The sequence below is a fragment of the Eleutherodactylus coqui genome, chromosome 1 (assembly GCF_035609145.1).
Source record: "Eleutherodactylus coqui strain aEleCoq1 chromosome 1, aEleCoq1.hap1, whole genome shotgun sequence".
Classification (NCBI taxonomy): Eukaryota; Metazoa; Chordata; class Amphibia; order Anura; family Eleutherodactylidae; genus Eleutherodactylus; species Eleutherodactylus coqui.
In genome coordinates, this window is record NC_089837.1 from 327,428,464 (window position 1) to 327,441,556 (window position 13,093).

General features: G+C 42.7%; 1 protein-coding gene across 3 annotated transcripts in view; it reads right to left on the bottom strand.

Annotated features, from left to right (window-relative positions):
- The window catches only part of BCAS3 (BCAS3 microtubule associated cell migration factor), a 1,118,574-nt gene that overhangs the window by 1,084,652 nt on the left and 20,829 nt on the right, over window positions 1–13,093 (bottom strand). For all 3 annotated transcript variants that reach the window (XM_066575105.1, XM_066575107.1, XM_066575106.1), the window contains exons 3-5: window positions 10,202–10,256; window positions 6,357–6,432; window positions 1,422–1,528 (exon numbers count right to left, since the gene is read on the bottom strand). In XM_066575105.1, the coding sequence (XP_066431202.1) occupies window positions 1,422–1,528; window positions 6,357–6,432; window positions 10,202–10,256 (238 nt within the window). The remainder of the gene's footprint in view (window positions 1–1,421; window positions 1,529–6,356; window positions 6,433–10,201; window positions 10,257–13,093) is intronic.

Here is a 13,093-nt window from a genome sequence, read left to right on the forward strand (position 1 = left end):
GATTGCGCTTTTTTGGTCATTCCGTCTCAAAGAACAAATGTAATAAAAAGCAATAAAAAAGTCATATGTATAACAAATAGAAACTACAGGACATCCTGCAAAAAACAAGCCCTCACACAACTATGGTGACGAAAAAGAGAAAAAAAAAATTATGGCTGTCAGAAGATGGCGGCAACAAATAATTTAATTTTTTCTTATTTTATTTTTTTTAAGTAGTACAGCAAATAAAAAAAAACACTGTCTAAGTTTAGTATCATAGTAATCATACTAACCCATAGAATAAAGTTATCACGTCACATTTGCTGCAGTGTGTACACCATAGAAACAGGACCTCACCCCCTCCTGCCCCCCCCCCCCCCAATAAGATGGCAAAATTGCACTTTTCCATTTCACTCGGCTTACAATTTGTAAAAAGCTTCTTAAAGGGTTAAAACTGTAGTTACTGGAATTCCAACTACGTATAAATGAAAGAGAATAGGTGAATGTGCACTAACAATCTCTGTTGTCATAGACAATAAAAAAATAAAGCCCTAACCTGTAAAATTAAAACTACAGTATATTCCGGCATATAAGGCGACTGGGCGTATAAGACGACCCCCCAGAATATGGTGTAAAAAAAAAAAAGAAAAAAAAAGTACTTACCTCCCCTGGCGTCCTGCGGCAGGCTGTCGCTCCCTCCTCGTCCCCGACAGAGCATTGCTTTCTGGATGTGGGGCTTGAAATCCCCGCCTCCAGAAAGCTAATGCTGTGATTGGCTGCGTGAGTTAGCCAATCACAGCCATTCAATAATGTCATTAAATGGCTGTGATTGGCTGACGGCATGTGAGTTAGCCAATCACAGCATTAGCTTTCTGGAGGCGGGGATTTCAAGCCCCGCGTCCAGAAACCAATGCTCTGTTGGGGACGAGGAGGGAGCGACAGCCTGCAGCAGCGCCGCAGAACACCGTGGGAGGTGAGTACTGACTTTTTTTTTTGACACTTTTTTTTGTATACCCGACATATAAGACGACCCGCGACTGCAGAGCAGATTTTTCGGGGTTAAAAGGTCATCTTATACGCCGGGTATAAGATATATATATATATATATATATATATATATATATAATAAAATTAGTCTTTGTGCCTTTAAATCTGCACATGTGTATACTATTGCTATGGAAATTATTTACAAAACGGTATGGAATATGTTAATAATAATTAAAAAAAAAAACGAAAAGAAACGCACCCAAGACAAATCAGCTATCAGTAATTTTTCATAAATCCACATAGTAGAGAAAGAGCATATGGGGAGATTTCTCAGATTTATCAACGTGCATTGGAACTGAAAGTAGCAACTAGGCAGATTATATGCAACTTAACCATTTTTTCTTTGCACTCGTTTTGAAAATTCTCCCTAAAAATGTTCAGAAAAGAGCACTCACCGGTATACTCCATATCTGCAGGCCATCTGTGTATCCAATCATCAGAAGCAAAGGCGGATCATTCCCCGTACTGTGCATTTCATGAAACTCCATATTCCTGTATGTATCTGAAATGGACAGACAGGCAATCATTGCCTTTAGTTTGTTTTCTTTTTTTAAATGTACTTCTACAATCTCTCTTAAGCTTAATGTTCACAGGGAAAATAGATTTATTAAATCCGCGCGGGTCTCCCGCACGCGTGATCCGTGTCCATAGAAAATCATTGGGCACCCGCAGGTAATTAAATACCCGTGGATGTCATTTTTCCCCGGCGTGCAGATCGCACGCGCAGGAAGACAACCGCAGCATGCTCAATTTTTATGCGGTTCTCCTGCACAGACTGCTCCCGCGGCTTCCACTGAAGCCAATGAAAGCCATCCGGATCCGCGGCACAGACCCAGCTGTCACTGCGTCCATGCTGTGGACCGCGTTGAAAATTTTTTAAAAAGACGGCACGGCCCAGGCACACGGCATGCCGCCGACATCCCAAGCACATTCGCTGTGCAAAAGACAGAAGATCTGTCCTGTTAGCACCCGGACAGGTATAATGTATTTTCTGGCCTCATGTCAGGCCAGGTGGAATCTGCTGCCGGATTCTGCATGGGAAAACCGTGCAGGCCCGTGGACATGAGGCCTTTCCTGCCAACTCCAAAGTCTGAAAAGATACTAATCAGCGTCATGATAGGTACTCTATGAAAGCCCTTCAATGGACATATTTTGGAAATATTTAGTTCCAGTAACTCTGGAGAAAATGAAAATATTCCGTTCATGAACTAAAATCTCTCAACTCCCGCCTTCTATGAATTTCTTGTGCAGAGTGTTAAGGCAGCAGAATGCAGTTCTAAGCTCTCGCTCACGACCTGAAGGATGCAGGTTCATCCCCGCATGGTTCAGCTAGCCTGCTCATATGTGGTAAAATAGAACTTTTTCTTCTTTTTACGAGCGTAGTGTGAATGAATCAATGAAAATTAATGTATTTTCATTGACTCCATTCACCACGTATTCTGCGTGCATACATAGCGCGCATAATACGTTATTAAATTACACTCATGTGAGCCTGCTCTAAAGAAACCAGGTGATACAAGAGGTACAAAAACTTCTGTACAAACCAGTGGTGATGCATTGGAAAGAAAGGGTCACGTTTCCAATGGGAAGTGTAGAAGCAGGGTAAATGGAGAAAAATTTAGGTTAGGGAACATGGAAGGCCCTTCCAAAAAGATGTGCTTTTAAGATATATTTCAAGCATTAGCTGTTCAGAATTAACTTGATTGCCTGGGTAGCGCATCCCAGAGAACTGGTGTGGCTCTGGAGAAAACTTAGAGGCAGGAGTGGGCGGTTCAGATTAAAGGGGGATTTAATTGAAGGTCACTGGCAGAGCGGAGAGTGGTGCAGCACTGTCAAGAGCTTTATGGATGAGAGTGATGAGGAGTTTTACTGGCACAGGGTGAAGGCATCGGTGGACAAAAAGATGAGCCTGGCTATTTCCTTCAGGATGGATTGGGTAGGGGAGAGTTTAGTGGGAGGAAGACCAATCAGTAGCAAGTTCAAGTAATCAAGCTGATAATGGATAAGGGCAACAGTAAGAGACTTTGATGTTTCGCCGTGATGAAAGGGCGGATTCAGGAGATGTTTTTGAGGTGCAGGTGACCTGAACGAACAACAGATTGAATTTGGGGAGTAAAGGAAACTTTGGGGTCAAATATCCAAATTCAGCGGGACTGCTGCCGGGGACTTATCGTGGTACCACAGACGGAGATGGAAATATCAGATTCAGGCCTCATGTCCACGGGGAAAAATCAGATCCGCTGCGGATTTGTAGCGCGGATTTGGGCTGCGGATGCAGTGTGGATGCACTGTAATTGTCTTTTATTTTTCATGCGGGAGATCAATTGAGCTATGTGCTCTATGAGCTCCCGCACGCGTGATCCGAACTAAAATGGAGCATGTCCACTTTTTTCATGCTCCAGGAATTTTTTAATTACCATCCGCGGGTATTTATCAACCCGCGGGTGGTCAATGCATTCCTATGGGGCGCGGATCCGCGTGCGGGACAAACGCTGCGGATTTTAATTCTTATTTTCCCCGTGGACATGAGCCCTTAGGTTGGTAAGTAAATGGTGGAAGAGCAATAAATTCAGTTTTAGATAGAGAGGACATGGCATTGGAGACAACGGACAGACAATTTGTTGCATTGTATAGTAGTGAAGGAGTGATGTCACTAAAAGTATTTATTTGATTGTAATCAGCAAACAGATGGGACCAAAAGCCAAATATGCTGATGGTTTGTCCAAAAGGGGGCTGTGCAGATGGAAATCAGGAGAGAACCAAGCCCTGAGGAACCCCAACAGCAAGAATAGGATGAGAAGAAGTAGAGCCAGCAAATGATACACTTTATGAGCGGTCAGAGAAAAAACAGTAGTATACTTGAGCCCAAGAGAGCGAAGCATACAAGAAAAAGTTGATAAACTACAGTGCAAATGCCACAGAGAGAGAGATCAAGAAGAATCAGAGAGTAGTCACGTTCGATTTAGTAATGAGAAGAATATATTTTTTATAATTGTTTATAATGAGGGTAGAAGCATGGAGGGTGGATGGCCTTCAAACAAGAGGGCATAAATATAATACATACAATAAAAAAACAAAAATAAATACATAGGTTGCTCAACAGATAACAAAAACTGTGGAGAAAAGATCAAAAGTGATGTAATGACATCTCCAATGGGCAGGATGAGGACCCCGCTGCCGGAACCAACCCAAAGTTTTAAATAACAGTTAATAATGGAGAGAAGGTCAAACAGGAGGAGAAGAAAAGAAAGAAAGAAGAAAAGAGGGTAGAGAACACACAAAACAACAAAAGGAGAGGAAGGGACAGCAGAAGAATCTAGGTAAGACCCACCCCAAAAATAACTAGCTACTAAAAGAATCACTCAGGTAGCATCCCTGAGGAGGTCCCTGTAATCAGGGATTTTTGGAATTCCATCCAGTAAAACCAGCTTCTATAGAATAAATCCTAAAAATCATGAAGGGAGGTGGTTGGGTCCTCCATGAGCGTTACTTCGTTAACTTTGGTAAATAACAGCGAGATAGTGGGCGCACGGCTGCTAAAGGAACTCCTGTAATTGGGGAGAGGAGTCTTGTGATGATGTAGTACAAAAGCGTGCTGGGCAGGAGGGAAGTCATCAGACTAGTAACTTTTTATATCACCTTTTCGGCTTTGCCCCAAAAGGAAAAAGAAAACAACATGACCAAAAGGATTTGAAGTAATGTTTGTTCCTTCTTTCCACAACTCTAATAAGGGTCCCTAATCCAAGGAAAAACAGTATGCAAGTGTGTAGGAACCCTGTACTATCGAGTAACAATTTAGTATCTAGCCTCTTTGAAGTGAGAACTAACTGTAGACCTTAAAGTGTAAAAATACAGTTGCGTTGTTCCGGAGACAATGACAAACCAAGGCCTGCTTCCCACTGCACTAAATACCTGGGGTGGGAGGCTGGTCAGGGAAGGGGGACACAGCGCCTGTTAGGTAATAAATTGTGTTTTTGTTTTGATGCAGATAGGCCTTATTTTAGGGCTTTTACAATAGGATTTCCTACTGTGAAAATCGCATCGCACTGCACAAAAAACACGTTTTCGTGCGATATACCAGAAAGTAAGGCACCATAGAGAAACATGGGCTACAAAACATAGCAAATCACGACAATATTCAGCAACCCATGATTTTTTTCCCTTGCAATGTAGCAGCCTACAAAACATCGCCAATGTGAAGGAACCCATTGGAGAGCAAGTTGAATGTTCTGAGCATGAATTTGTAGTGGAGAAAATCTGCTGATGTTCGCGATTTCCTCCAAAAGGGATCAGCGCACCTAGAGCACTGCATAAGGAAATTCATTTGAGGCATGAGCCAAGGTTGCCGTGGTCTACATCAAGAGGGCTGGAGTGTATGGGGGTGCTGCATCATAAACTAAATTTTTGAGAGTTTTATTGTAGTGTTGGTCAACCATATCGCGACAAGAGAAGAAAGAGCTAGAGGAAGTCTGAAACTTGCTGGGTGTAAGCAGCCTGTAGATTTCTGCATGTGCAGCAGGTAGGGATATCCTTGGAAAGACAAAAATACTCAATGGTAAAGGAAAAGAAGTTGTGATCAGAGACCGGGAGAAAGGCGTTTGCAGAGACAAAAGATGACCAAGGCAAACGTATTCTCATCGTTGTGTGTCTTTGTGTGGCAAAGACCGTAAGCTGTGAAAGACCTAGGGAGGACGTTTGCAATAGGTAAAAAGCAGCTGGGGATGTTGGGTTATCAATGGGGATATTAAAGTCACCCAGGTTGAGAGTTAAAATTTCACAGGATAGGAAGTAGGGGGTGCCAAGCAGCGAGGTGATCCAAGAACAGACTGGGAGGGCAGTAGATAACTGACACTTGCAGAGGAAGAGGATGGAAGAGTCTAAGAGAGTGTGGAACTCAAAAGAGGGGAATATGAGTGGGGGTACAGGGGGAATAACCTGGATGGTACACTGTGGAGAGAGAAGAATACGTATCTCTCCACTACACCTGTTTTCAGGTCTGGGGTGGTATGGGAGAAGTGTAGGCCATCGTAATACGGAACAGCAAAGGAAGTGGTGTCAGACAGTGGAATCTATATTTCTGCGAGATCCAGCAAGTTTAGAGATTTTGTAATGAAGTCATGATAAATGGTGGGGAGTTTACTGCACGCTGACTGACCAAAGCACACACTTTGGTATAGGAGAAGGTATACAGTGAACAATAACAATATATGAGAGGGTGTGTAGTGGGGTAGATAAGAAGTTATAGCTAGTGGTAATAAATATTAAAATAATCATATAATTAATCTAGTGTCTGAAAGTTATCATCACTAGCAAAATAAAAATAGCCTTACCATTCAAATCTGAATTTTCAAACCGGACCCAAACTATTTTCTCTTTCTCCTCCGTTGTAGGTGAGCCACTGTAAGCCTAACAATACAAAAAAAATACACGTGTAATTTAAAGAACTGGACATGCCATCACTATCACATAGAGCAACATCTTATGGATTACAAGCAGGGGTGCATTTAAAGGGGTTTCCACTAAAATTCTATTGATGACCTATTATCAGGATAGGTCATCAATAGTTGATCAGCCGAGGTCCGTCGCTCAGGACCCCGACCAATCAGCTGAGCGGGCGCAAGTTGTCACTGCTGCAAAAACACAGAGGTCAGAGCGGAAGTCTCCACGCCGACCTCCATGTAGTGGCCGGCGCTTGTAACTGCAGGCACAGCTTTCATTGAAATCAATGGGAGCTGTGCCTGCAGTCACAAGCGCCGGCCACTACATGGGAGGTCGTCGCGGAAGCCGCCGCGCCGATCTCTGTGTATTTAGAGCGGAAGCCTCCGTGCCAACCCCTTACTTAGAGGCCGGCGCTTGTAACTGCAGGCACGGCTCCCGTTGATTTCTAATAAGAGCCGTGCCTGCAATTACAAGCGCTGTGCCTGCAATTACAAGCGCCGGTTTCTGCTCCGATCTCCGCTATTGCGGCGTTGACAGCATGCGCCCGCACATCATGCCCCCAGCCATTCAACTATTGATGACCTATCCTGATGAGAGGTCATCAATAGTATTTTAGTAGAAAACCCCTTAACCTTTCTGCTGCATGAGGCAAACTGTAAGAGGTTACCTCTACTCTGCCTAAAGAGAACATACACAGCAAAGAAAGAAAAAAAAAATCTATAACTTTTATGGTAATCTGTTCCACAGAAGCATATAATAATTATAAGAATACTAAATTACATACTGCAAAACGATGCAGCATCTTATAAGTATGTTGCAGATTTTAAAATCCACAAGTCCTACTGTTACAGAATTTTGTGCAACACAACTGGCCTCATATTCAACGTATTAATAAAACACTAGAGGATTTCACACGGGTTTTCAGGCAATGCCCATAGTGAAAACTTCTACTGAGTGAAAACGCAGCCTTGAAACTTTTGAGAGTCTAATATTGATTTTAAAAGGAATCCACTTCAAACATCTATTACCCATCCATATGATAAGTAATAAATGTTAGCTGAGATAGCAAAAGGCAATGGGTCCTTTTTGTGTGAGTTAGCACAAGAGGGGAGAAAAGAATGCAGTGGTGGAAGAGCCGGCACTCTCCATACAAGTATATGGGAGACATTGAAATAAACCAAGCTGCTTCTAGATGTAACATATAAAGAGAATGGGACTTTTCTGCATGTGTGCGTCTTTCAATATTAAAATGGTTACTCCAGTGTAAACACATTTATCCAAGGCTGCCCCCTCACCTGACTGCTGCACTGCAGCCCCCTGTCTGATGCTTATCAGGCACCATCTTGATGGTGAGACTTTACTTTCATTTTTAAACCAATCCCATGATGCATTAATGCAGCATTGGTTGAGACTGTACCATTTTCGCCCGCTGAAGGATCAGTTTAATTATCATTACCAGATATGAAGTAGTAGGATTCAGGCAACAGCATCACTCAGACTGTGAAACTGACTAGCTGCCGATATAATTTCAAGCAGATCTGAGCTGGTCAGAATTGAGATCACATGAGCATCTGAAGTAAAGGAGGCCAAGAGTTTCAGACAGAAAGAAATAACTAACGCAAGTAACACTAGCGCACTTATATATACTGGGGGGATAGCTACATAATGAATGAAAAAGAAAAAAGCAATCACTGGAGTGTCCCTTTAGAGGAATTTGCTGTTTTTGTTCCTCTACCTCCAGAGTTTTATGGAGATTGCTGCAAACTTACTTGGTCATCACTGAGTACAACACAAACCCACTGTGGTTCGTGCGACTGGTGGCATCCAAGAGATGAGACCCACATCAATACAGCATTTGGGTGATGAAGGTTCATAGTTGGAAACCCCTTTTCATTTGAAGGGAGGCAGAGGTATCCAAGCCAATGGCCAAACGGAGGCAGATTTGGTACTTTGTTCTTCCTCACAGGGCAGAGGACCCAAATGATAACAACGAAGAGGTACATTTTAGCATTAGGATTTTGGTGTATGGTACTGAAGGAGTTAATGGGCACATACAGTATATTGCCAGCATTAAAATACCTGAAACGTATGTTCCGGTCCAAAACAATCAATAATAGGGATTCATAAAGATTATTGTTTTGATGGTATGCCCCCACCCCCGAAAGGAAAAATAAATCTTCCAAGACACTCAGTAATGGGAAAAGTATAGTTTTTGTTTGAAATTTAATTCCGCTGGCATGAAACCAGGTCGGACTGCAGAAGAGGAGCATCGTACACTTTAAAGGAATCGGGGTGGTTAAAGAACTATTTAATACAGATTGAACATCAGAATGAGATACGTTTATTGATATTTAGTCTACACGATCTTTCCAAAAAAGCTATAGATTAAAATTATTCGTTGGACAAAACAATGAATTGTTAAAAAGGCATTGTCCAGCTGTAATACAGGCTACATACCCATCTGGTTTCAACTTCTTCCAGCCCCCAAACAGTCCCTGTGCTTCCCTATAGCTGATGACATTCAATCTAAAGGCTTAAACAGATAGCCGTGTTTTGTCCCAGCTATACGGATGTGAAAATCACAAGCACATAACAGGACCAAACAAAACCATTGATTGCAATGGTTTCGTTTTCACTTTCGGGATTCTCGCACGTTAATACTTCGCATGAGAAAAGATAGGCTTCTCGCACGTAATTAATACTACATGCGAGACAGATAGGTCCTGTTCTAGCTTCACGTTTTTTTTAATAAACTCAAGTGGAATAATACAGAGCTTAAATATTCTTTAAAAAAAAACAAAAAACTGGTTCATGCGAATCGGAACTGAAAGAATTCAGTTTTTAAACCTGATCAGTTTATTGCAGTTTTACTTCTGTTTCTCTGCTCCAAAACTGGAACAGAGAGACAGAAATCCAAGACTGACATATAAGCAAGTGTGAACATGCCCTAACTGCTGCAGCCAATCACTGGCCCCAACAGTGAGCTGCCGCAGCCAGTGCTTGGCAGCGATACTCACATTATTAGACAAAATGTGATCAGCTACCTATAGGAAAGCACTGGAGACTAATGAGATGCGAGATTATTTCTCAGGAAAAAGCATTGCTGACACTCAAATATAAGATTTTCTCGCTGTGATATTGCGATCGCCAGTCATCACTTAAGTGAAGCTTGCCCGACAGTCAGTTGCAGCGATACGGTCGCTCACACCTATATCAGTCAGGTACAAGCATATCACTTGCTTGTAGTCACACATACAGTCAGGGGGCAGCATATGCCTGCAGCTGTCGCTGGTGAGACCAAATGGAAAGGTTTTTTTACAAGCTCACATTGTGTCTTGCAGTAAGCCATCATTAGCTTCCAGTTTTGTGAAGTAAAGCAGAAGATTTGACGGATTGTGCATTTAAAAGTCCACAATTTTAAAGCTGCAGCAATACTTTAGACTTTGATATATTGTATAGTGGCACATTTTACAAAGTCCTCAGGAAAACGGATGGTCTTCAATCATAAAATCCCATGTGTGCAATGCCAACATAGCAGCTTGTAGTTTAAAAGAGAACCATAAGTTTTCCCAAGTAGCCTCCAGAACAAATACAATTATTTCTGCATACCATACTACAGGCGCACTTGGCCTGTGTCTATTGGTTGTCCATGGGGTGGGGGAGATCTACTGAAAAGGAAGATTTACCTATATATATACAATGACCAGGGTAAAATCTAAACTATGCAAGTACTAACCTGTGGAACAACATCTTGAAGAAACGTAACAACGCTTTCCATATACGACTGCTCCCTGCAAAATGAACACAATGAGAAAATATGAATGAAAAAATGGTGAACAGGAAAAATACTATTTAGCAGCCTCAGCTGATACTTGGTGTCAAAGACTGACCTCGTACCTCTATTACACACAGTATATAAAATGTATTTTACAGCTAGGAGATGTGGCCTAAAAGTCAATATAATCCTTAACTTTTCTCAATTTTTTATTTCAATCTTTTTTTTTGCTAGAAGCAAGCTAGAAACGTACAAAGACTATTTTTTACATAAGAGAATTGCATACAGATAGATTTCTTAATATATACTGATTATCAGAACTCAGCGGGATAATTATGACAATCAGTAGAAAGCAAGACATTGCTGTGTATGTGAACCCCTTATGTAGAAGAATGGGGTACTAACTTTAGTTACATACAAATAAAGGATGATGTTCCATTTCCTCCAGTCAACCCATGTGCTATTCACACCCCCTCCTCCCCGCCTTCGCACCCACAATATATAGTCCTCTCCCCGAGGTATTCAAAGCCCCATATATAGTCCTTTTCCCCCCAGGGTGAAAAAAAGACACATACTATGCTGTACTATCCAACCTCATCACAACCAGCATGCCCTTTCCCCATCTACCCTCAATCATCACAGGCCCCATGTAGCTTCCTCTGCACTTCTTATCCACACAGCCAATTTCTCCTCTGCGGTGCTGTTCTGCACAAGACACTGAAGAAGAGCTAAGAAATAGTGCAGGAATCTAGCATGGTGTTGATTGGCTGAAGCCCAGCCAATCAGAGCTAGGCTTGTATACAGCACAAGGCGAACGCTGATTAGCGGAGACTTGACAAAGAAGCTGTATGCTTGATTTCTGCATGTCTCTTACCTCAAAAGGTAGAAGGGGGGAACTTATATTGATTTCAGGATTCTGAAAAGTCAAAATTGTGCCTCAGCAAAATCATTAATCAAATTAATTTTATTAAAGAGGGTTTCCAAGAAAATTTCTAAATCGTAAATCATCACATAATACTTTAGTAAGTCCATCTTAGAGGTGTTGGGGGGAGTCTTAGCTCTTATACAGTGTTCTAAACACTCTGCACAGAGAAGACCGTAGATTCTATGCACTCACTTTCTGTAACACAGAAAAATATCATCACGTAGGACATCAAAGTAGTACAAACCATTTCATTAGTCGGACAGACTAAAGTTGCCAACTTGGGTCTTCATTTGATATCGTTTCAGCTATTTACAGAAGACAGAATGGTGTAGTCGACTAGGCTATTCTGTCTTCCAAAAATAAATGCAATGAGCAGAACACACTGCACTGAGTATACACACTCAAAGTGGGCACCTAGTCTAATAATGCCCAATTCTATTGTACTAAAGAGGCAACTACTAAGATCTAGAGAAGCTATAGAGGAAACTGCAGCGCCTTAGTTTTGCATCTATTTTCAACTATAAATGTACAAATATCTTTTGTGTAATTATATATATTTTTATGTTTTAATATATTTTTATATATATTACATACACACACACACACACACACACACACCATCATTGGCAGGATTCACTATAAGGGCCAATTCAGACAACTGTATATCGGCCGGGTTTTCACCCCCGGCCGATATACGGCATCCCTCTCTGCAGGGGGAGGATGCTGGAAGAGCAGTGCACTGAGCTCCCGCCCCCTCTCTCCGCCCCACAGCACTATTTTCAATAGGAGGGGGTGGGACGGGGCGGAGCTAAGTTTTGGGACTTAGCTCCGCCCCTCCCATTGCAAATTGTAGCAGGGGGCCGGAGCTTAGTGCACTGCTCCCGACTCTTCCAGCCTCCTCCCCCTGCAGAGAGGGACGCCGTATATCAGCCGGGGGGTGAATACCCGGCCGATATACGGTTGTCTGAATAAGCCCTAACAATGTGCGGCGTTTTAGGCAGCTTGAAGATTTTTATTCTTTTTTTTTTTCCCCAACTACCTCACTGGGTGTTATGGAAACAGCCGAGCGTGCCAGTCTTAGGCCTCATGTCCACTAGCAGATTTTTTGCTGCAGAATCTGGAGCGGACGTCCGCCTCTGGATTCCGCAGCGACAACCCTTCATAGCATGCTATGGAAAAAAGATTCTTTATGCACACAAGCAGAAACCAATTGCAGTTTCTGCTTTTGAATGAAAAAAAAAAGAAAGCGCAGCATGCTCCATTTTACTACGCTTCTCGCATGGATGGCTTCTATTGAAATCAATGGAAGCTGTCCAACCTGCGGCGTCAACTGCGGACGGGATGTGGATTCTGCGGGAAGAGCAGGAGATTTAAAAAGAAAAAACCTACTGCGCATGTGCGCCAGCCAGCACGTCCGCACACATCCGCAGTACAGAAGAAGACACAAACAGGTACGCAGGGTCGCCGGGCACGGGCAAATTCAGTGCTGGATTCCCCATGCAGAATCCGCGTGTGCAGTGGACATGAAGCCTTACACGGTTTCCATAACTTCCATTGAAGTAAATGCTGTTCTATGCCATTTCCAGAACTCACATTCACTTCAAAAGGGACTTATGGAAACAGCATGAGACTTGGGTCACACGGGTTGCATTCTCAGCGGAAATCTTGCGGTTTTGTCGCATCTCCACCAGGAAAGCGCAACTTCAAAACCCACAGCACTTAGCCGCAGATTTTAGAGCAGCTTCGCCGCATGCTTTTCTCTTGCGGCCGGCTCTCCCATAAAGGAGAGCACGGTTGCAGCAGAAAAAAAGAAAAAATGTGTGCATGCTGCGTCCCGGGAATCCGCACTGCAGCGCCAGCTTCTGCCAGCTTTGCGGTGACAGAGTCGCTGCCCCGTGTGGATGAGATTTTTGACAAATCTTGTCCAC